This window comes from Ursus arctos, unplaced genomic scaffold (genome assembly GCF_023065955.2).
Source record: "Ursus arctos isolate Adak ecotype North America unplaced genomic scaffold, UrsArc2.0 scaffold_13, whole genome shotgun sequence".
NCBI lineage: Eukaryota > Metazoa > Chordata > Mammalia > Carnivora > Ursidae > Ursus > Ursus arctos.
This window is the reverse complement of record NW_026622797.1, coordinates 51328641-51350370: the sequence shown is the minus strand read 5'-3', so window position 1 is coordinate 51350370 and position 21730 is coordinate 51328641. Positions and strand designations below refer to the sequence as shown.

The 21730-nt window shown below is 47.3% G+C and overlaps 1 protein-coding gene across 2 annotated transcripts in view; it reads right to left on the bottom strand.

Annotated features, from left to right (window-relative positions):
- Positions 1-5884: 5884 nt before the first annotated feature.
- Positions 5885-21730, bottom strand: part of SCML4 (Scm polycomb group protein like 4) — a 113365-nt gene continuing 97519 nt past the window's right edge. For both annotated transcript variants that reach the window (XM_026511696.4, XM_048226067.2), the window contains 2 exons: positions 15546-15691; positions 5885-13040 (listed from right to left, as the gene is read on the bottom strand). In XM_026511696.4, the coding sequence (XP_026367481.2) occupies positions 12915-13040; positions 15546-15691 (272 nt within the window). In that variant the 3' untranslated portion in view covers positions 5885-12914. The remainder of the gene's footprint in view (positions 13041-15545; positions 15692-21730) is intronic.

Genomic DNA, 21730 nt, shown 5'->3' with positions numbered 1-21730 from the left:
TAGAGATCAGAAGGCAAGATCTGTCCGTGCTCAATGTGTATAATGGCTCTTTAGATTCCTACAGTGGAAATTCTCTCTTCTGGTAACTTGCCTGAGAAAATCAACTCCATTTTGATCGTAAAGACTACTCTCCCTCATGGATTCTTTGGACAGGCCCATGAGGTAGGTGGTCATCTCAGTCTCCGCCATCTAAGCTCAGGATTCTCAAGACCACGAAAAAGAGAGTCTAGTTATAAATGGCTTATTCTCCTGCTAAGGCACAGATCCACGGGCTCTTGGAGAGAGCCGGGGTAGGTGTGGGGGCACGTGGGCCTCAGCTAGTCCAACTCCCTGGTATCTGGAAGGGAAAGCATGCCCAGTGGCCTCAGTTGGTCAGTGAGAAAGTCAGGGCTAACCCCCAGGTGTGCCTTCTGGTCCAATCTATCTTCTGTCTCTTAAGAAACGGAATAAGGCAGGGGCCGTGCGTGCACATACACACGTTGAGTTGAGCACATGCCTGTACAGCAGCTTCCAGGCTGACCATGCGCGCCAGCTGTACTGTTTCGTCCTTCAGTGTTGGCTGCTTATGTCACACAACTGCTGTAACCCAGGGAGAGATGCCTCTCTTCATCATGGTGTTCCCTCCTTCGTTTCCAGGTCTGTAAGTGCTGAGGTTGCCAAACCTATGTTCACATCTGACAGAAAAACCTAGCACATTCACTTTGGGATTTCTTCCCCGGTTGGACCTTTTATAATTAGGATACTATATTTGGTACAACAACAAGAAAAAGCTGGTAACGGAAGTTGGGTTTTCAGAGCTTGTGTCCAACTGTTAGAGGAAAGCAGGCTCAGAGAAGGGCCCTTAGGACCAGAGTGTGTGAGGGCACCTGTAGGTGGGTTTTGGGGGGTGGCTCAGGGACTTCACAGACATGTGAGAAAGGCTACCTAGTTTGGATCTGTGCCGGGGGTGGGGGTGGAGGTGAATTTGGGAATGGTTTTGTTTGAGACAGGGCAAGTAGCAAGGTTAATATTTTCAGAATTTATTAAGTTGTAAGCAAACCAAGGGCAAATAGTGAGAGAAGGCTTTGGGGGTCTGTGCCCCCAATCCTTCTCAAGAGCTGTCCCCAGGTCTTCCTCTGGCCTTACCCAGCCACAGAAAGCTCTGGCATGGGAGGACCCCTCCCTGCCCCTGAATTTGTTTCATTGAGAACCATCCTGCCTTTGTGAAGGATCCTTCCATAGCACCAGGGACAGGATGGTGGCCTCTGAGAGAGAATTGGCAGGTCAGGGTGAGAGCAGGATCAAAACGCAGGAACAATCATGAGCCCCTAACAGCGAGAGTCACAACCAGCCCACTGGAGTAAACAGCTGGAATAGGTTTCCAGGTTCAACTGACACTGTTCGGGAGGCTTTTACAAGCACTGTTACTTATTTCAGTCCTCCCGAGTACCACTGGAGGCAGCCCTCCTCTTGTCCCTGATTACTAACCAGGAAGGAAATGCTAGAGGAGAGACTGGTCCAAGATGACCCTGGGCAGACACCCGGTACTTGGCGCTCTGATCAAATCTCACGTTCCTTCCCTGCATTCGGCTGCGGCCTTGTACTTACCAGAATCGGAAGGTCAGGGAGACAGGAGGTGTAGTCAATAAAGAACCCTGGGCTCCTGTGACAAGTCACTCCCGGCCAGCTCGGTGCCGGTGCCGGTGCCGCCAACGGAGGTGCTGCAGGCAGCTGTGAATCAGGACTTTTCGGCCTTGGCTGTCAAAAGACCTCCATCTGAAAGGCTTTTCCTTGCTATCCTCCTGTGGGAATTAGGTCTAATGAAATAATAATGAACGTAGGGAAGCTGATCAAAGAAAAGATACACAGTCTCACGTAAATTCCATTCTTTATTAAAATACAGAGATACTTTTTACAGCGTGAACAGAAAATACTGCATTGTCTTGGAATCTTAAGATTTAGAAATTTTATTGAATCACGCTCAGGCCCACGATACACTGTACTAGAAAAAAAATACTGCATCAAAAATGAAAGCAAAAGCACCCCAAAATATTAAAATCATTAAGGCCAGTAGTGTTTATTTAATGAAACTACATATCTGACTATAGTGTACCTACCGGTCACTATTTAAAGGAATATATTAAAAATAGATCTCTAAATAATGAAAGAATTGACCCAAAGGATAAAGCTCACACAAATAACAAAAAGGCTTTGAAAAATTAAAAGCACATTTCAATACGGTGCTTATATATAATTGTCTATTTGTTAAAACACTGTATATTGTAAAAAATGAGCACATCGACCCACTCCCAAAGAGCATGCTTGCTTGGAGCCTGCTTATTGCAAATGAGAGATCTGTAATATATGCAGTAAGAATACATATATGTTTATACACAGATAATTATCTGTATGAACAGCATGTGATGCAATTAACCTAGAGGATAAATAACTTTAATAAACTACATTTTGAGGCACATGAGGAATAAAATTCATGTTCTTTCTAAGTTATGGACACAGCATCTTTTCTCCCCCCTGTTTTTTGTACCTTAGTGTAATGCTTATTTGCATTTAACCTAGTTATCTTATGTTTGCATGCTTTGCAAACTGAATTACAGAACCAAATTGCCTATTACAATTTACCATTATGTGACACAATTACATAGGTACACTTTGAAGGGAGAGGATTGTCCCGATATTAGGAAACACTGATTACATCATGCTTACAAAGAGCAAAAATTAAGGATAGGCTCTTTCCCAGGTGACAGAGTTTACTGCTCTTTCTCTCCAGTGTAAATGCTGTTTCCCATTACAATGAGTTTTATTCATTGATTTCTGGTCTGCAAAATTAGATCCATTGAAATTAAAAAAAAAAAAAAGAAAGAAAGCTAGGCCCTAAAACTACACCATTTCCTAAGCTCAAAGCTCGACACTCTCCAAGCACTTCTAAATAAAGCATGGAATTGAAGTAATGTTCCAGAATTCCATTATGTCCACAAAAAGTGAAAGCACAATGAATTTTCAAGTATTTAGAGTATCTGCAATACATATACCAGGCCTTCCTTGCACACACACGTGCCTCGGCATGAGCAAATGATGCATAAACTTTCACTGGATGACCTTTATCTCAAATTGCCAAACCCAATCATAAATACACACATGAATATGCATACACACACCCTTTTGAAATCTTTAATTAGAAGGGAGGAAGACCATCTAGGTAGAGAAAAGACAATGCAATCAACCCTATTTTTCTTTTACCGAGATGGGGAGATGACCTGCTTGTACCCTTGGTTTCTAGCTCTTCCATGCAGTGCATTGTTAAGAACAGAAGCTTTACCAGGTAAAGGGTTCAGCTGCCACTCTCCCAGGTGGAGAGAGATCAGAAAGACTCCTGAGTGGGCACAGCAGGGTAGAGAAGTAGAATAAAGAGGTGGAAACATGAGATTAACTGAGCCTGAGTTGAAAGAATCTGACAATAAACCCCTCTACTTACAAAACAAAAGGCATAACATTTCAGTCATCATCATTCAATCTTGAAAGCTTGGAGAACATGGATTTCCACTTGCTCAGATGCCCTTGTTATTTAGCAAGAGCCTTGTCAGATAATTACAGCCTGGCCTAGCTAGGAAAACGCAAACCTTTTGGCCCAGTGACGCTTTTACAATGGCACTTAATTAACAAAAAGTTAACAAAAAGTTTTCGCTGTTAGTGTAAAGAAAAAATGGCAACAGAAGACAGTTATCGTGAAATGACTTTGTTTCACCCATTTTTATTTAGTTTCATTGTGTGTGTATAGAATAAAAAGCAAGTTTATCTGCAAATGTACGTAAAGGAGAAAATCTTCATATTAATAAAATTATGTCTAGGTATATGCAAGAGAGAAACACTGTAATCAACCAATGTCTATAAAATGGAAATATTTGCTATATAAAGCAACTGATCTTTCAACATTTCTGGAGGATGAGATGAGCTCATTTTTTTTAATCCTCAAGTGATCAAAGATATAGCTGGAAGATGACAGCAAATTAAATATTGTGGTTCGAATATGATGGATAATGAAAGAAATTAAAATCCTCCAAATTCTCACACTTAGGCAGAAACACTTTCAGATCCCGTGGTGGAAACAAGTTTGATTTCTAGAAAGACCTGAGGGCATGTGATTGTGCTGGATAAAGGCCAGGAATAGAGCATCCCCTTTCCAGAATTTTGCTGCCTTTCTCTCTCTTCTAAACCACATTTGCCTTTGAGAAATATATCATCATCTTTCCCTACTCAGACTTACTATTGTACACTTCTCAGCAGACTTGTAAATGTCCAAAAACAAAACCTTACCCCCAAAATGCTTCAGAGATAGGTCATTGTGCCTCATCTTTGATCCGGGCTGGCCCTCCTCATTTACACTGAGGAACTAGCCTGGCTTTGGTCACAGGGGGTACAGTCAGTGTTAAGTGGGTCTGGACAAAGCTACATGTTCCATAGAGAGCTGTGGAATGATCGGAATTGCTAATGGATGTCAGAGTGACTCCATGCAGATTGCAGGAGGCATCATGGCTGGGAGAAACAACTCCTGCTTCTCAAGATGTATGTCAGATTGTCTCTAGGTCACTTGGCTCTTGACCTTCAGGACTGAATGAGGAGGAATCCCCAGAGGGATGGGCGTTTGGGCCCGTGCTTGAGGAAGGTTGATGAATTGTATTAGGGAGATGTCAGGGTGAGTCACAGAATGAAGCATTTAAAAAGGATAGGACTCAAATAAAAATAAAAGTTAAAGGAACAAGATTCTTATTCCCAAACTCAAGGATAGACCGAGAGGGCTAGACCTTGAGAAATGGAAAGAGCAAGTGGAGATCAGGCCGAGAACATGACAGAGCCAAGGAATGCTGTAGGCCGGTAGTGAGAGGACAGTGGAAGGCAGGCAAGGGTCAGGACTGCTGAGCCAGGAAGGGAAGAGACTACCTGTTAATTCTTTATTTCTCTCTCCACCCCCGTCTCCTTCCCAAAAGCATTTGAGCTAGTGGAATGGAGAAAAACAGAAAGGGGGAAGCAAGGAATCACAGAGACAGACAAGAAGGAGGGAAGGGAAGGGAAGATGAATGAGAGAAAGGGTAGAAATGAATGAGAAAGGACGGCAAAATCATGCTTATGTGGCTTTGAGGAAGAGTTATGTGGCCATGAGAGAAGAGGATAAGAAAATATCTAGTGGAGGTCAGACAGGGGAGAAGCAGAAACTACAAGTCATAAAACACAAGAGTGAGGAGCCAGCGGCCGCACTGGTCTTTGCTGAGAGTAACTACTGTCACTGCCTTTAAAGGTCACCTGGATGCCCCTTCCTTTTGCGGCTGAGACGGGGGTATGGGATGGGTAGCTTAGAGAGCTTGTTTGTTTTGCGCTGCCCCATCGTCTGCCCTCAGAGTTATGTGGGACCCATGGGGCATGACATGGAGAAGGTTCTACACCGGAGAGGAGCTGTCCAGGTGTTCCTAACGTTTCTTCCAATTCCTCTGGGATTTGGCGGCTCTAGCTATAAAAGCAGGGTCTGTATATTTGCATACGCTCACGATACCCTGAGTTTACCATGCCCAAAGATACAGCGAGAAGATTACTTTAAAACGAACACGGTGTGATACAGCCAGGTGATGCTCCCCTTCAAAGTCGTATGCATTGCAGCTCCTTATACCAATGCCTGCCTGATATATTTAAGGTAAGACATGAATTGTGGCTGTTTTTGTTCGAAGTTTTGGACCAACTGAGGAAACACTCAAGGAAAAGACAAACTAATGAGTATGGAGAGACGCCATTTAAAATCTCAAATGGATTAACTATGTTGTTCGCCAGACACCACCCCAGTGGCTTTGGCTGGTTCCAAAAAAAAAAAAAAAGAAATCCGCTCCCAAGGGACGACGGTACAATTCCAACCACACTTTGAAAGGAAAGTGTTCTGGCCTCTAAAGATGACCCCAGAAGAGATGAACTAAAAAATACCTGGGCAGTGACAACATCCTTGGAACACGTGCCCAGGCTTTTAAAGGCAGTTTCCTTGAAGGTGGAACGCTCTAAGTTTTGGTGTGGTTATGAAAAAAAATCAGTCCTATGATTCTGTTCTATGTAACCACTTGGGAAAAGAGAGAAGCCCCAGATATTTCTGAATCTGCTCTCAAGGACAGAGATGGGTAAAGCAGGCAGAGGACAAGGGAAGGGTCTCTTCTATTCATCTCCTTCAGGCTTGCTGCCATCTGCACGTATGACAGAGTGGCTTGTGCGGGAGGCCCAGTTTGGCAGACCTGCCCTCTCTAAGGTGAGTGAGGTCCTGGGAGTGCAGGGGTCATGGAAAGAACTCCCTGGCCCTCCCAGAGAGATGTTTACCTCCCTGTGCAAGTTTACGCATAGATGGAAACCCTATTTGTAAGAGGCGTGGTGGATTGTGAAGGAGCAGGAAAAGATGTTTTAAAAGTAAAGCTGTAAATACTACTCTCTAATGCTTGCAATAGACCACAAGGCCAATTGGAATGTGAGATCTTAAGACAAAGGGAGGCAAGTGAAATGCAAGTTGGTGACTGGGGAGGTTGGGAAAGCCAGGAAATAAAAGGCTGCATGCTCTGCTTTGGCCATTCTCCTTTCAATAAAGATAACAGGCTTCAAAGAGAAATTAGTGGCTTCTCGACAAAAATATGCAAACTAGTCACGCATGCATGCATTCATTCAGTTCATTAACAAGGTGCCTTTTATATGGCAAGTGCTATGTAAGGTGCTAGCTAGTATCTACTTTTTCCAAGCACCAAGATTTAAATATTTTCAGAGAATCTGCTCCGTAATCCAGAATTTTACCTAAGTAAGGTACATAAACTACATGTTTAGTTTAGTTTGGGGTCTGATTTCTAAATCATTGCTAGATAGTTCTTCTGATTAAGACAAAATGCTCTAGAAAGCAAAATCTCCTTTTGCGATCCATTCTCAAACATCCCCCAATTTCCACTTCCAGTTGCATGAACTCACAAATACACGCTCACTCGTGCATGCACACGCAAGCACGAAATGTGACTTGGGCCTGGGGCCATAACTGTGTCACTCTTTCATACCTTCACGACAGACCATGTTTACTTTTCTGTCATCAATTATAACATTTTTATCTAAACCAAAGCTTTCTTAGTTCATCATATCACTAATGAGTACAATTAAGAGGCCCTCAGCATCTCATAGCATTTTTTTCAGTTAACGAAGCACACGGCCTTATAGATTGATTCACACGAGCCTACGTAACTCACATGCTTATGTGACCACAGCCAGCTTTACAGCTGCACTCTAGATTCTCCCAGGATACCCTTTGTGTGTGTGAGGCCACAGGAATTTTGCTAGTTTCAGGACAGGGCTGATGAATCGGATGGCCATGACCTGGCTAAGTTCTACATTTATATAAAGTGTCCGCTCTATCCTCATGTAGCAGAGCTGGGATCTACTTGCCGGTGTCGATTTGTATTATAGGTGTGGTTACTGCATGGACGAGCTCTGTTTTAAAAAGAGAAAGATTGCAGAGTTGGCTTCATCTCAAATGTCTGTGTGTGATTCACAGACATCTGTGTCTCCCTGAGAAATAACTTTTTCACAACCAGAGCTGTCCAACAGAGAAGCCACTTCCTATGGGAGTGAACACCCCCTAATGAGAAGTAGTTGGGCACAGCCGCTTCTCAGGGCTGTGGGGAAGGCGATCCAGCACTGGGTGGGGAGGCAGAGCCCTCCTGAGATTTGAGGATGCTACATGTATGATGGAGGCGGCATCAGTCATACGGGTGACGGTGGAAGGGCACTCCATTCGGGTCTGCTCTTTCACAGTGAGTGGTTCGGAAAAGCAAGGTGCAGGGTGTGTTCCAGAGTAGGATCTAGTAAAGACGTTGCTGTTGGCCTTTTGAATCCAGCATCAGTGCGTGGAACCAACTCTAAGGCTCAGGTCAGCGGAGCGACAGAGCAGAGCACGGTGGGCCGGCAGCCCAGAGCCAGTCTGAGTGGTATACTGAGACCCTGTGGACAGAAAGCTGCTGCTGTCCCCACAATGCCTGACGTCATTATTTGATCAACTGCTGAGCCAGCTCTTCGCCTTTAGATGTGTCTCCACCCCTCTCCTGCCCACATCCTCTTAATATCGACTCTGGGTACGGCTTCCTCACCTGGAGGAAGGTGTCATTCTTGAGTTCTGCTTTCTATCTTTTCCTCTGGAGGAACTCAAACTCAGTGCTGAGTGAGGAGAACCGCCCTCAGGCTTTGTATGTAGGATTTGAAAAGCACAGGTCTGGGGCCCTGCTTGAGAAAGCAGGGAGTGAAGAAGAGCAAATCTTCCTCTAAAAATGTGCTTTTGCCCAGAACTTCTTCTAAGGGGAATTTCCTGAAGTCTGAGAGAGCCAGAGTGAATGTTCTTCTTAAGTACCGCGTTTTGGTGAAGTCCATGTGTGATAATACCACTGTAACCACAAAGGAATTTACCACAGGAAGTATCCCAGCTGTTGCTTATTAGCATTAGAACAAATTACACAAAGCAAATTGTTAGCAGACATGTTTCCATAATATTTAACTGGTGGCAATAAATAAGAGAGATTCTCTTTCAAGTAAATGTTAGATTTTCAAAAATCCAGCTTCCAATTGTCCATGAAGGAATCATCTTCGATTAGGGTAACCACTGGAGGGAAGGACTCTTTGGAAGCTGAGGCGCCCAGTGCTCTTCCCTCGACAGCACAGCCTGCAGTGGTGCTGGAAGCTGAGGGGCTGTGTGTGAGTGCAGCGGGGCCTGGGCCCTGGGGTCACATCACAAGACGGAAACAGGAATGACGGCATCTCCAGACGTCTGACCATCTGCTGGATTCACCTCTGGGGTTCTCGAGTGGCCTTCTCATGCCACCGGGGATAGAGGACATGGCAAGACCACAGCAGAGCTGGGCAACCACTCAGTTCTTGGAGTGTGTTTATGACAAAAAATAAACCACATCCACCAACAGGCTTTCTTTCACCCCTCTCCTTAACAAAACATTGCAGCTTTAAAAAGACCTAAAAAGGTCATCTACTCCCTCACAATCCCATGTCTTGTTATCTGAGGTTTTAAAAAAAAGGTGAGTCCAACCTCTTCATCCTGAAACCCCGCTAGGGAAGAACTGAAGAAGTGCCCTGTCAGAGCATTCGTCACCTGCTCACATGTACGAAAACCTGGCTAGGGAGAAATAAAGCAGAATATTTCCATCTTTCAAGACCTTCTGACAATGACTAAACCCAAGTCCTTGGTCACCTCTGGGCATTTCCAACTATCTTCAGAGATATGACAAAATTCTCCTCGAGCAATCTCAAAAAATAATTTAAAAATGATTTTAATTTTAAAAAGTAAGAAAGATTCCATACAGCACATAAATACAAAAATAGGTTATTGCAGCTTCAAGGGTTGGGACTGTGAGAGGAGGTGCTCTTTTACTGTTTTCCTAAGAAATTCATAGTTGTGTCTTCTGTCTCTCACCGGTATCCTTCTCAAGCAAAACAACCTTAGCTCAGGACTCCTTCCCAATAAATTCAAATAGCGTATTTGGTTCTCCTGAGGAGCTCTTCGCTCCTTCTTCCTGATGAAAGAAAAAAACCTTGGCAGCCCTGCTGAAGAGAAATGGTGGGAGCCTGGTGAACGCTCTGGTGGGCACTAAACAAGGCGCTCAAGACGTCTGTTCCCTGCCCCGGGGGCTCCCCGGCTAGGTGTCCCGCCTCAGTCCCAGGGAGCCCTGGCTGGATGGTGGGGGCTACTCCCCGCCTGAGGGAGGCCGGCCGGGAACCCGCACTGTCCCCAGCTGCCTCCAGGGCGCCCCCTGCTGGCAGTCGAGGAGATACCTCGTCCTAACAGCGGAGAGCGGGTTCTGCTTCCAAGTTCTCAACTGGGGAGGCATTTTAAAAGGAGCAAACGCAAGAGCTGACGCGCTCTCAGTCTCTTCCTTAGGCCCTTCCAACCACTGTATTAGGAAACACACACACACCCTACATCTTTTACCTGATGTCTTCACAAAGGAATTCCTGTACTTACGAAATACTTAAAAGGATTTAGGCAATAGAATTGTCTCTAGATTTTTTTTTTAACTGTTTAAGAGACACGGGGATTGGAAATGTCTGGACATGCACACACACACTCATCCACTCTCATTTGGAACGATGCAGAACTATAGCATTATTCACCAGCACCTGAAGCAAAGCTACCGCAACGGAATGACAAGTACCAGATCTGTACCAGTGTGGGGCTCCTGAAATACGCTCGCGTGTGAACGAGTGACACACGTGGCCTGACTCTTGAAGGTCCATTTAGAGGAAATGGCCTGGCATGCTTTACATTTGCTGTGCTATTTAGCTGCCTGGTTTGACAAGATTTTTGAAAGGGGTGAAAATTAATTATAATTGCAGTATTGCTACAATAATTTGGTTGGCTAATTGCATTTCAGTGCAAAAACAGGCAAGGAGGAATTTCCTCCCTGGGTTATTTTCTGATATGGCAGCATTCATTTTAAGAGTAATGAGATTTTTAAAAAGTCAAACCTTAAATATCATGGCTTCAGCAATCTGTCCTGCTTAAAGTTTAATGCAAAATGAGATCGCACCTCCGTGAGAGCAGTTACACGTGAACATGGATCCAGTTTTCTCCCAGACTTGAGATGAGAAAATCTCTCTCCCCCAAAAACTTACTCCAAGTATCTCTCTGACATTGTTTGGGGATGATTTTAATTTGGGGGTACCAACAGTCATGCTTTTGTAGTGAGGGAGGCACTGGCGAGGGTGGGTGGGAAGGTTTCAAAGTTTCTCAACAAGGTATACGTTGATGGAAGAGGCACGACAACTTTCAGAGGACTGAGCAAAAACAGCGGCTGGGTTGTCATGGGGTTTTCTGGATCTCACCACTTTCAAACTGGCAGTTCCGAATACATCAACTAGCCAGGGCCTTTTGAGGGAACTTATCTAACTCCAGACCAGGCCCGAGCACTTACAATGAACAAACCTTGAGGGCCAGAGTCATTTGATCACTTTGGAATCTTGGAAGATTGTCCCAAGCCTGATTCAGGGTAGTATTGTCAGGTGCCGAAAGCAACCGACACTAAACCCTTCCGCAACCTGATGACTCAAGCTCAGTTCGGTGAGCAGGTTTAGGACATTGTCCTCCTTCCCGTCTCTGTCATGCTGTAAGTCCAGCCACCGTTCGTGTGTCTAAAAAAGGATTTTGCTAGGATGGGCTTTCTCAAATATTGCTCATCAAAGTGGGTCTAACAGCATGGCATGGAATCTTTCTTATGGTCTTCCTCTAAGTTCTGACTGATTTATAGATCAATATGCAAATCTAGCCTGGCTAGCCTCAAGGTTGTGCAGCTCCTGGCCTGCACAACGGCACCTCGTGGAGGGGGAGGGGGAGGAAATCCCCCCCATATACCCCCCTGCTCCGTTCATCACCTGAAATCCCCTGCTCTGCTGCATCCCAGAGAAAGGTGTGCTTTTTCTAATTTGCATTTGGGCCAAGGGAGGCCCTGAGTTTTCTTTGCTCCTCACCCTCCCAGAGACTGCAGAGTCTACTATTCATCTCCTCACCTCTAACACTGCGGATGTTTTTAAGGAAGACGATATGCCCGTGGCAAAAGTGAATTCATTTTGAAAATACGTTTCCTCTTTAGCGAGGGAGGACGAATAAAAGAAAGAGGGAAAGAGAGAATGGAGAAGGATAAAAAGAAGAATGGAAATGAGGTTGCCCTCTGCCTCGTAAACTGGGGACTCGTTGTCCTTCCTTGGACACAGCTGCAAAGGGGTGAAAAATCAATTTTTTCCTATTACTCCACGGTGAGGAAGGAAAACCATTTGTAAATGGAATTAAACCCAATAACAGCATGTCTGTGTATTTGTTGAGAACTAGAAAAATTAGCCAGCGGTACAACTACATAATCCAGCAATGTAAAGAGAAACCCACACTCTCCCATTTCAAAGCTTATCTGAGACATTTTTCTTCTTTTTTAAAGAAACACCCATGGCTAAATGTCACTAAGACTCTTCAGCGTGCCAACACATCAACACCCCAGTAAGGACTCTGAAAGGGAAGGAACTCCGAAGCCCCATCTGGGAAGAACATACTTCCAAAATTTTTGTCTTTGCTGCTTGTGCATCTCAGTCAGTCAATACTGACTGGATATGAACGAGAACGTTCTAGAAGATAGTTTCTTCCCCAAGCTGCAATCTGTGGTGCTGTCGAAGAAGTTCCCCATGTCTGTGTAGGCTAGATCTTGTTCACGGAGACCCTAACCCATGCACTGAGTACTAAATCAGCAGGCTACTGCTGGGAGGGTCCTGAAACTTCATTAGCAGTCTGCCCTCTAGTGGGGCAACACAGTACTTCAAATAACTAGGAAGAGGAAAGATTTTTTTCTTCTCTTTCAGAGAGCAAAAGAATTCAAGTTTTCCAGATAGTGCAAAGTGAGGAGGCATGTTTCCTCAGAAGACAGCTTCCAGAACTGAATTAAGCAAGGCTCACGATGACAGGTCCCCGGGGCAGAGTTAAAGACAGGTGGTGCTACGGTGGAGTCCCAGTAGAGACCAAGGTCTTTCTTCTCACAGCCTTGGAACCATCCAGGGTTTTCCTTGGGCAGTAGCATTGGGTTCCCTGCTCGCTCATCATAAAAACAGGATCCAGTCTCAGAGCAACCAACCTATCAGGAATGCTAAAATAATAGGCTCTTCCATTATTTTTGGCAAATCATTAACACAGAGGAGCCTTTCAAAAGGGCCATGTTGAATTTTTTAAAAGGCAGAAATGCACAAGTTTTATAAAAAGACCCAGTCTTTGCAGCTGTTATTTTTCAGGAGAGAATCCATTTTGTGGTGGTGGCTGGACGCTGGTAAGGCCGAAGATGATCTTGAGACCTGCTGTCTGGACTTCGCTTCTATCTTTTTAAAAAACTTCAGAATTTGGCTTGCTTCAGTTTGTCAATATGGTGGCAGAGTTTCAGCGCGGGTCCCAGTTTCAGACCCAAGTACTTCATGACCATATCACTCTTCAGCAACAAGAGGGCATTGCCATCAATCTCCTGGTGGAACAGGATCAGAAAAAAGAAAATCCGGAAGATGGTCAGATTAATCAAACAATGGCTATAGTTAACACGGAGTCAGGGGATGAGGTAAGGGAACGTGGATTCACTCAGGCACACATTCTCTTAGTCCCCAGGCAATATCTTCTTTTACAAAATAAATTAAAGCAAACAAATACTATGTGTTCCTCTTCCCATAATCTCCCTGAGGTCATATGAGACACTGGGTCTTTCATATCCTTGCTCCCCTGATAGAAGGAACCAAACATAAACCCCAGTTATGTTCCCAATATCCCCCATGTGATGTTTATCTCCTTATCTGCTCTAGGGCTAAAGGGGCAAAAAGTTTGCAGTGGACATTATGTTTGTGTCCCCCACCCAAATTCAAATGTTGAAATCCTAACCCCCCATGTGATGGTATTTGGAGGTGGGGACTTTGGGAGGTAAGGCGGTCATGAAGGTGGAGCCCTCAGGAATAGGGTTAGTATCCTTATACAGCAAGATGGCAGTCTGCAACACGGAAGGGGGCTTCTCACCCTGATCTTGGACTTCCGGCCTCCAGAGCTGAGGAATACATTGCTCCTGTTCATAAGCCAGCCGGTCTGTGGCACTTTGTTATAGTAGCCTGAACAGACTAAGACAGAGTGCCATCCATAGACCCTGAAACTAACAGTTACCCAGTTACCCTTCCATTTCAGGTGCCGGCATGAGGCCTTGGTATTCCGCCCATAACCCTACTCTCTTGTTTCTTTTCTTGGTAAGCCCACCGACCTTGAGCTGATTACCAAATTGCTAATTACACTTGATGAGGGATTTCAGGTGTTTGGCCCTGTTAATAATACCAGGTGGCATACAGCTAAATAATGCACCTGCTTCATCTCAGCGTTTAGCACGAAGAACTACTAAGGGGATGCCAATCCCTTGAGGTCGTGGTATTGTTCCCATTTGTCTCTGAAAACGGTAACCCTCCAGAATCATGTCGAATTCATGAACCTAGTAAGGCTCGGTTTCCTCACTCACCTATACTGTTATTTTCATGTCACAAGAGACAAAGGGTAGATAGTTTGAGTGCTCAGGTCGGGGGGAAGAGGCAGTTACAGGACTCATACAACTATGCAAGGGCCCCTGCCCCTCTCGTGCACGTAGCCAGCCAGCCAGAAGCACCCACTCTGTATCACTCACTCTCTGTGTCATTGGCAAAATGGCAAAGTGGACAAATCTCATCTGTGGGCCTAATCTCTCCTCACCCCACCTCCTAGACTTCCACCATCCCCTACCGCTCTGGAAGAGAGCCAGACTCCTCCCGCTCAGATCTGTCTCCACACAACCCAGTCTGGGGTCCTTGCTTTCAAGGCCCCGTTGTCCAGGGATGTCAAATATATCCCTCATGAAATGTGAGTGTCAGGCGAGAGGAGGAGTCTCCCCAGATCTGAGAATATGGTTTCTATGACACAATCACCAAATAAAAGTGCGAGACAGGAGGAGAATATGGTGGTAACCGTGGTAGGCCAGAATGGCGCTCCCTCTCTTCCCCCCAAGATGTCTAGGTCCTGCTCCCTGAAACTGTATGTTAGGTTACCCGGCAAAAGACAATTAAGGTTGCTAATGAGCTGGCTTTAAAATAGGGGGAATATCCCGGACTGCTGGGTGGGAGAGACGGCGTAATCACTTGGATCCTTGAAAGTGGAAGAAGAAATCAGAAGAGAGAACCGGAGTTGGCAGGCTGGGGAGGACTCGCCTGATGCCGCTGGCTTTGAGGACAAGGGCCGAGCCATCCAGGGCCAAGAAATGAGGGCGGATCCCGATGCTGGAAAAGGCAGGGAAACGAATTCTCCCTAGAGTTTCTAGAAAGGAATTGTCAGCCCTGCCGATGCCTTGACCTCAGCCCACTGAGACCCCAGTCAGACTTGTGACCCCCCCCAAACGCAAGATAATAAATGTGTTGTTCTAAGCTAGATGTTTGTGGGAACTGGTGAGAGCAGCAATAGAAGACTGACATAGTAGGCTTGGCAGATGAAGTATTATTACCTGTTTTTTTTTTTCATTTGCTGTCTTTATATATTTCAGACTCTCCTAAATAGTTTTAAGAATACGTGTAAACTGAAGGCTAACTACGAGCCAGGCACCGTGCTGAACACTTAACGTGCATTTTCTCATCGAATCCTCCAAGCGGCTTAGGAATCGGCACGATTACAGCTCGCCCGGCATATTGCAGGTGTGCTATAAACGTTTGTTGAATGCACAGACGGCCGGACGGATGGGCAGGGAAACAGGCACTGCTAATACAGGCCAAAAGGAGGGAACAGATGGGACAAAGATCCCTTCTTGAAAACAAAACTAAGCGGTGGCTCCGCTCGGAGAAGCCTGTGGCTCCACCTGGCCTCCCGTGAGCGGTGCCCCAGCACTCAGCTTAGACGGCTCCCTGACCCTCAGCCCTTTTCCCACACGTCCCCCAGCCCCCCAACCCCCTCCCCCGCTCCCAGGCCAGGCCCACCATGTGCCTACGTGCTTTCTGAAGAGCTCCACGTGCGGACCCAGAGCCTGAGGGTCAGCGTCTTTCACGAACCAGACCACATCCTCCACGGTCCAGGTGGAAGGGTTCCTGCTCCTCAGCCGCCTGGCGTCCTGCCCGTCGGGGGAAGGGCTCGAGGCTGGGTGGGTGGGCACAGAGAAGGACATGAGACACGGGGACCAGGGCCTCCCTGCCTCCCCGGGCCGCCTGCTCCCACCTGGCCCTGAGTCCAAGGCCGTGGCCTGGGTGACCTTCTGCGACAGAGAAAGGCTGGGAGTGGCTGCTCTCGTCAGGAGCCTGGAGCCCGGGAGGCCACTTCTGGAGGCAGGGCCTCCCATCCGTGCACAAGTCCTCTGTTCTCCCAGGGAGTAACGTGCTAGAAAACGGATCTCCTTCAACAGCCTGAGATTCCCATCCACGTTCGAGTTGTAAAACCCCCTCCCGCTCAGCCCTCTCTCAGGGAGCCCTGGGCCTCCTGTCGCCGGGTCCTGTGACCAGAGGAAGCCTGCTAAGATCCATGTCCAGCAGGCCCCGACAGTGCCGGGAGGCCAGAAGGAATGCAGATCCTCTCTGCCTCCACCGGGGACGCTGAAGCAACGGGGACGTGGCAGAATCGAGGTGCATTTGCGTCCTTGTTCTGGGTCTCTGCCAACAATGCTTGGAACCCCTGTCTGTGAAGGACCGTCCCCCGCTCTGCACGAGCAGAAAAGAGGCGTCGTCTTACCGCTCCAGGCGCGCACCGAGTGCCTCCCGGCCGCCTGCTCGTCAGAGCGCTTGTTCCACCAGCGCACCGGCCGGGGAAGCCCTCGGCAGCAGAGGGCCTAAGCCTGCGCCTGGTGCCCAGCTGGCCCGCGGTGACTGATGGCCGCGTGAGCTGCACTGTCGCATAAATGCGTCTCCCCCATGGCGGGTTAAAAGGTGCAGGACAAGTGAAGGAGGAGGAAAGTAGTGAATCAGACGCCTGGCTCTATTTAGGGACTGACTTTTTTGGTATGTCCCAGACCAACTCATCCTCCTTCCCCCACACCAGCTTCTTCTCCTGCCCCTCAGGTTTCTGAAACCAGTGACGTCTCTACTTCTACCTCTGTCTCTAGCGTCCCTTATTCGCTCCCACAGTCAATGATTCTAAAGCTCTTAGAAGGATGACTCTCATACCAGATCCACCTTTCCGCTCTGCTTCCCCTAGCTGGGAACCTCTGACCCAAACCCCTGCAATGGTTTTCTATTGGCATCCTCGCCCTCGGATCTCTTCCCTCTAGAGCAAAACTGTCTACTGCCTCAACGCTTTCCCTAGACCCAGCTCTGTCTGTGCCCCTAATGAATGTCCCTTGCCTATGCACTGACTCCAGAGTCCACAGTCTAGCTCAAGGTCAAGGACTCTCTTTGGTTTTAATAATATCTTCCCTTCTGAGACAGAGAGGAAGAGCTTTGGTGCCAGAGAGACCTAGGGACAAACCCTGGAGCTGCCGTTGCTAGCATTTTGACCGTGACTCAGCTCATTAGCTGTAAAATGGCAACGCTGTCCTCCAGGAAGGGCATGTGTCAGGACTGAAATGGGATTAGGCCCAGTCCTAGAGCTACCATGCATCAGGTGCTCCCCAGAGGGAAGGAGGCGCCCTGCCTGCCTCCACTGCCCTCCTGCACATTCCCATCCAGGCACGCCGACCAAGCATCTCCCCAGCTTCCCTTCTCCATCTTTAGCCCGTGCTTTTTGCTTTCCTCTAGAAGCATTTACCCTCCTGCCTTTCCATAGACATTCCAGCAGCCATCGAAGCCCAGGCAGACCCTTCCCAGGCAGCGTGTCTGTATCCTGCCATCTGGATGTCACCTTCCTCTGCTTTTAACCCCCATACCTGTGTTCAAAGATGCTTTCCGCAATTGCCTTATGCTGCAAGTATGCATGTCTGTAACCTCCAGTTAGGTTTAAGTTTCCTGAGGATGATCACTTTCATCCCCCCACCCCGCCCCTACCCCATTCATTCCGTAAACATCTACTGAGCGTCTCTTCTGTACCAGGTCCAGGGCAAAGTGGTGAAAAACGGGATCCTCTCATTACGGGATTTATAATCATCGATGCCTCTACAATTCTAAGTAAATGTGTTTGTAAATATGGGCTCAATATACTTTGTAGAAACGGCATAAATAACTTATACAAAAGCCTTGAGCAGGTTAATTCTTAATCTTATTTTCAGGCCAGAAGAAAGCGGAGGCTCTGAACAATGAAGCAGTTTCCCTACAGAATAATTCTACGTTCAGAAGCCTCGGCTTCCATTTCCCTCCTCCGGTCCCAGGGTGCGGTGGTTCCCTGCTATCTCTTTCTTGCTCCTCTTTTTAATGTGCTTGAGAAGGGCACAGTTCTCCATTAGTGCTGAGCGAAGTACAGCATCGCATTTCCAAGTCTGCCCTAAAATCATAATGGTCTGCTTGAGAATTGGATTTACTTTGAGATTTCCCCTGCCTTTTCCTTGCTGGACCTGGAAGGGTCCCCTAAGGTGGGTTGGCACGGGGCGTTCTGCCGGGAAACTGTTAATGCACCCCGGAGCCTTCTGAATGCTGATGAATGCTTATTAGAGATGATTTCACTGCATTTAAAGACATCTGCACTCAACATGGGGACGAGGAATCAGGGAAATCACGGGAATCGCGTTTGCCTTGGAATCCGCCCCGTCAGAGCTTTGGCGCTAATCGGGGTGATAATAGATGCTCTGATTACAAAGGCTGGAAGTCTTTTGGTGCCAAGAATGATTTTAGAGTGATCAGAGCAGGGGTCAAATCAAGTTTCTTGTATCTGACAGGAAGGAAGAACACCAGACTGATTCAGGGCATCGTCCCCGGGGAGCCTAAGCTCCTTGAGCAAGGTCAGGGCACTACTCTGCCACAGGGGCCACAGAGGGGTGGGGGTGGGGCTGAGCTGGAGGCTGGGCTCATCTTTGCAGAGGAGGCTTTCCAGGTGAGGCTGTGGAGGGAGGCGGCCCAGTTGGAAAGCGGCTCCGCTCCTGGTGCCCGGAGCTTGCTGTGGGCATTTTTCACTTTTCCAGGATGCAACGGCACCAGCCGGGCCTGGCTTGGGAGCCTGTCTGAGGGGCCTCCTAGCCATACAAGACAGAGCAGCACGAAGCCCGTCACACCTTGGGAGTTGCTCAAGATCCAAAGCACATAAACTCGCTGTAGAAGGAAGAGAAATGGAACTTTCTAGTGGCAGGTTTGTAAAGCCTCTGCAGTGGTGTGTGCTTACGAAGATAATAAATATGCTAGCCCCCCTTCAGGGACTGGGAAGGTGTCGGGAAGACAGATGGGTCCAGCCTGACACAGCCAGGCCAGGCAGAGGCGACCAGACAGCCCTAAGACGTGATGGATGTGAAAAGAATCTTGCTCCTAAAGGACCAGGGTGTGCAAAGTGCTCACCAAATGGCTTTCTGGGAAGGCAGCGTTCTCCGGCTCAGGGAACTTTGTGTATGTCGTGCGCCTTCCCCGGAGCTGCCAGAGACAGGGAGGAGTGACACCCAGTCGTGAATGGGTGCGTCACTGAAGATGGCGGCAGTTGTTTCTAGAGTGGATCTCACACGCACCAGGAACAGGGTGCCGGTGAATCCGTGCTCAGAGCAACCCCAGGCGTTGTCACAGCCCAGGTCCTCGCACAGCTGTCTCTGAGTCTCTGTGTCTCACACATGCCCACAACCACATACATAATCTCCTTTCATCCATTCATAATTCAAAGAAGACTTTTTAGCTAACGGTAGAGTCATGTGGAAAAATGGAATGAGCAATGAGCTGGGAGTCAAAACTCCCTACCACCCACCAGCTATGTAAGTATCTTTGTGCTTCTCAGGTGTGAAATGAGGGAGTTGGGAAGAATCTCTAAGGTTCCTTCCATCTCTAATGCTGTTTTGGTCCCTTTATGCCACAGGCTGTCCCATACAACATCAAGGGAGTTGCCTTCTTACGCATCAGAGAGCCTCATCAGTGTGTCCCCGTGCAAAGCACACTGACTGAAGAGCCAGCAGCCAGGCTTGTAGTCCCTTCCTGGCCCCGATCATTCTCAGTGGGCTTTGGTTTCATGTTGTTTCTCAAGAGTATTTTAAGAATCAAGTGAGTATGTGGCTTTGGCTGGAGCCTGAGGAAAAGCATCTCGAAGGGAAGCCCATCAGTCTCCAAAAGGGAGCCCTCAGTGTCCTTCCTCTGGCTGCCCGTGAAGCCCCTTGGCCCTCTCAGCCTCTCTAGCAGCTGGGTCTAGTTGGGAGGGGATGCGGGTGAAGGCATGGGGAGGCTAGGTGTGTTCCCAGCTCCTCCTAGCGACCTGGTCCCTGTAGAGTGCATCCCTCCTGGAAATGAGGCCATGTGGAGTGTATGAGGTGCCCAGGCTAGCTGGGCAACATCGGGTAGTTTAAAATGGTGTTGTTTTTCTTTATTTCTATTGTAAGAATTTTCAGGACTCCATGAGATAAGAAAGATAGGACATAGAAGAGAGCCTGACCAATCCTCAAATTTAAGTCAGGTTTTTCTTTTTTCCCCCCTCCAAAGATTTATTTATTTATTTTAGAGAAAGAGTGTGTGCGAGTGGGGAGAGGGGCAGAGGGGCAGCCAACTCTCACTGAGCAGGGAGCCAGAGACATGCAGGGCTTGACACAGGGCTCGATCTCCTGACTTCCTGATCAGGAGATCAGGACCTGAGCTGAAACCAAGAATCCAATGCTTAACCGACTGAGCCACTTCAGGCGCCCCTCAAGACCAGCTGATGTGCTGTATGAGAAGAGAGGGTGCCCCTAGAGACAAGGAGAGACCACAGGCCTGAAGTGAGGCCAAACTGGGCTGGCTCCTTCTTTTACCACCACAGACACTGTGACCTCTGGGCAAGCGATTTGACCTCTGCCTGGAAGCTTCCAGCCACTCCTCCCCACCGTCTCTCCCCCGTCAACTCCTGTCCAGCTGGCTCCACTGTCACTTCTCAGGGAAGCCTTTCCCACCTCCCTGGAGAAGGCTCCGTGACCCCTCCCTAGCTGACTCAGAGCTTCCACACTTTTCCTTTGAAGCAATAGTCGCAGTTGTCATTAACTTTGTGCAATACTGTCAACGTTTGTCTCTGTGGAATTGCACACTGTCAGGGAGCAGGCCCCCCATATGTCTTGCTCACAGCTCCATCCTTAGACCTGAGAGGAGCCCCCAGCATAGTACCTGCTGGCTGAGCAAAATCTCTCCGAGTCTTAGTTGCCTCACCTGTCAAACATCTACCTTGTTGTGAGGATTAAATGCGATAATGTGAAGCATTTAACAGTAAGAATTCATCAAAAGGCAGTAGCTATTCTTCTAATTGTTATTATATGTCATTCTATAATGGCCAATAGATTTGTCTTCCTGAAGTCCATGGCCATCAACTTACTTTCCTCTTCAGAAACATCTGGCTCCCACGGACTGAAGCCCAATCAGTCTGACAAGGACCCCAAATCTCCCAGTGTGATTTCCCTCAGCATTTCTGCACAAACTCTCTTCTTTCCCCAGAATGAATAAGCCCTCGCCATGCCTTCGCTCACTTCAACTCCTTCACATGCAGCATGGGCCCCATTCTCCTTTTTCTGAGTGGGTGGCCTCTGTCCATCACCCAACACTTCACCCAATGAAGCAAACTCTAATCCATTTGGGTGGTAATAATGTCATATTGACTTTGTTTCTTGATTCTGAAGCTTGGACCTAATTGTGGTTGGGAATTTTATAGCATGGCCTATTTAATGCAAAAGTTAGGAAGCTTTTTTTATCCAAAACTTTATAGTTCTTGGTGCTTATATCTTGGATGAGAGACGGGGAAGAGCTCTTGAATTTTAACCCAAGTGTCAGGAAAAACCAGGGAAATGTGTCCTATGAATACATCCCCTCAGAGCCACTGGAAGAGGCCACAGGTATGATATATCAAGACAGCAGGAGGCCAGAGAAAATGCTCACAGGAGAGAGAAGGCAGAGAAGTTTGTCATGTCGTCCAGCCCTACCTTCCTGCCTGCAGCCCCATGCAGTTTTCTGGCTTCTGTAGTTTTAAACTATCTTGATTAGCACCACAGGGGAAAATCCATTTTTAGGTCCCTTCTAGGGTTTATGACTTGGGTCAAAACTTCCTAAAGAGGTACCGTTTCTTAACACCAACTACTTACTTGGAATGCAATTCCAGAGCAATACGGAGCAGTTCCTTGGG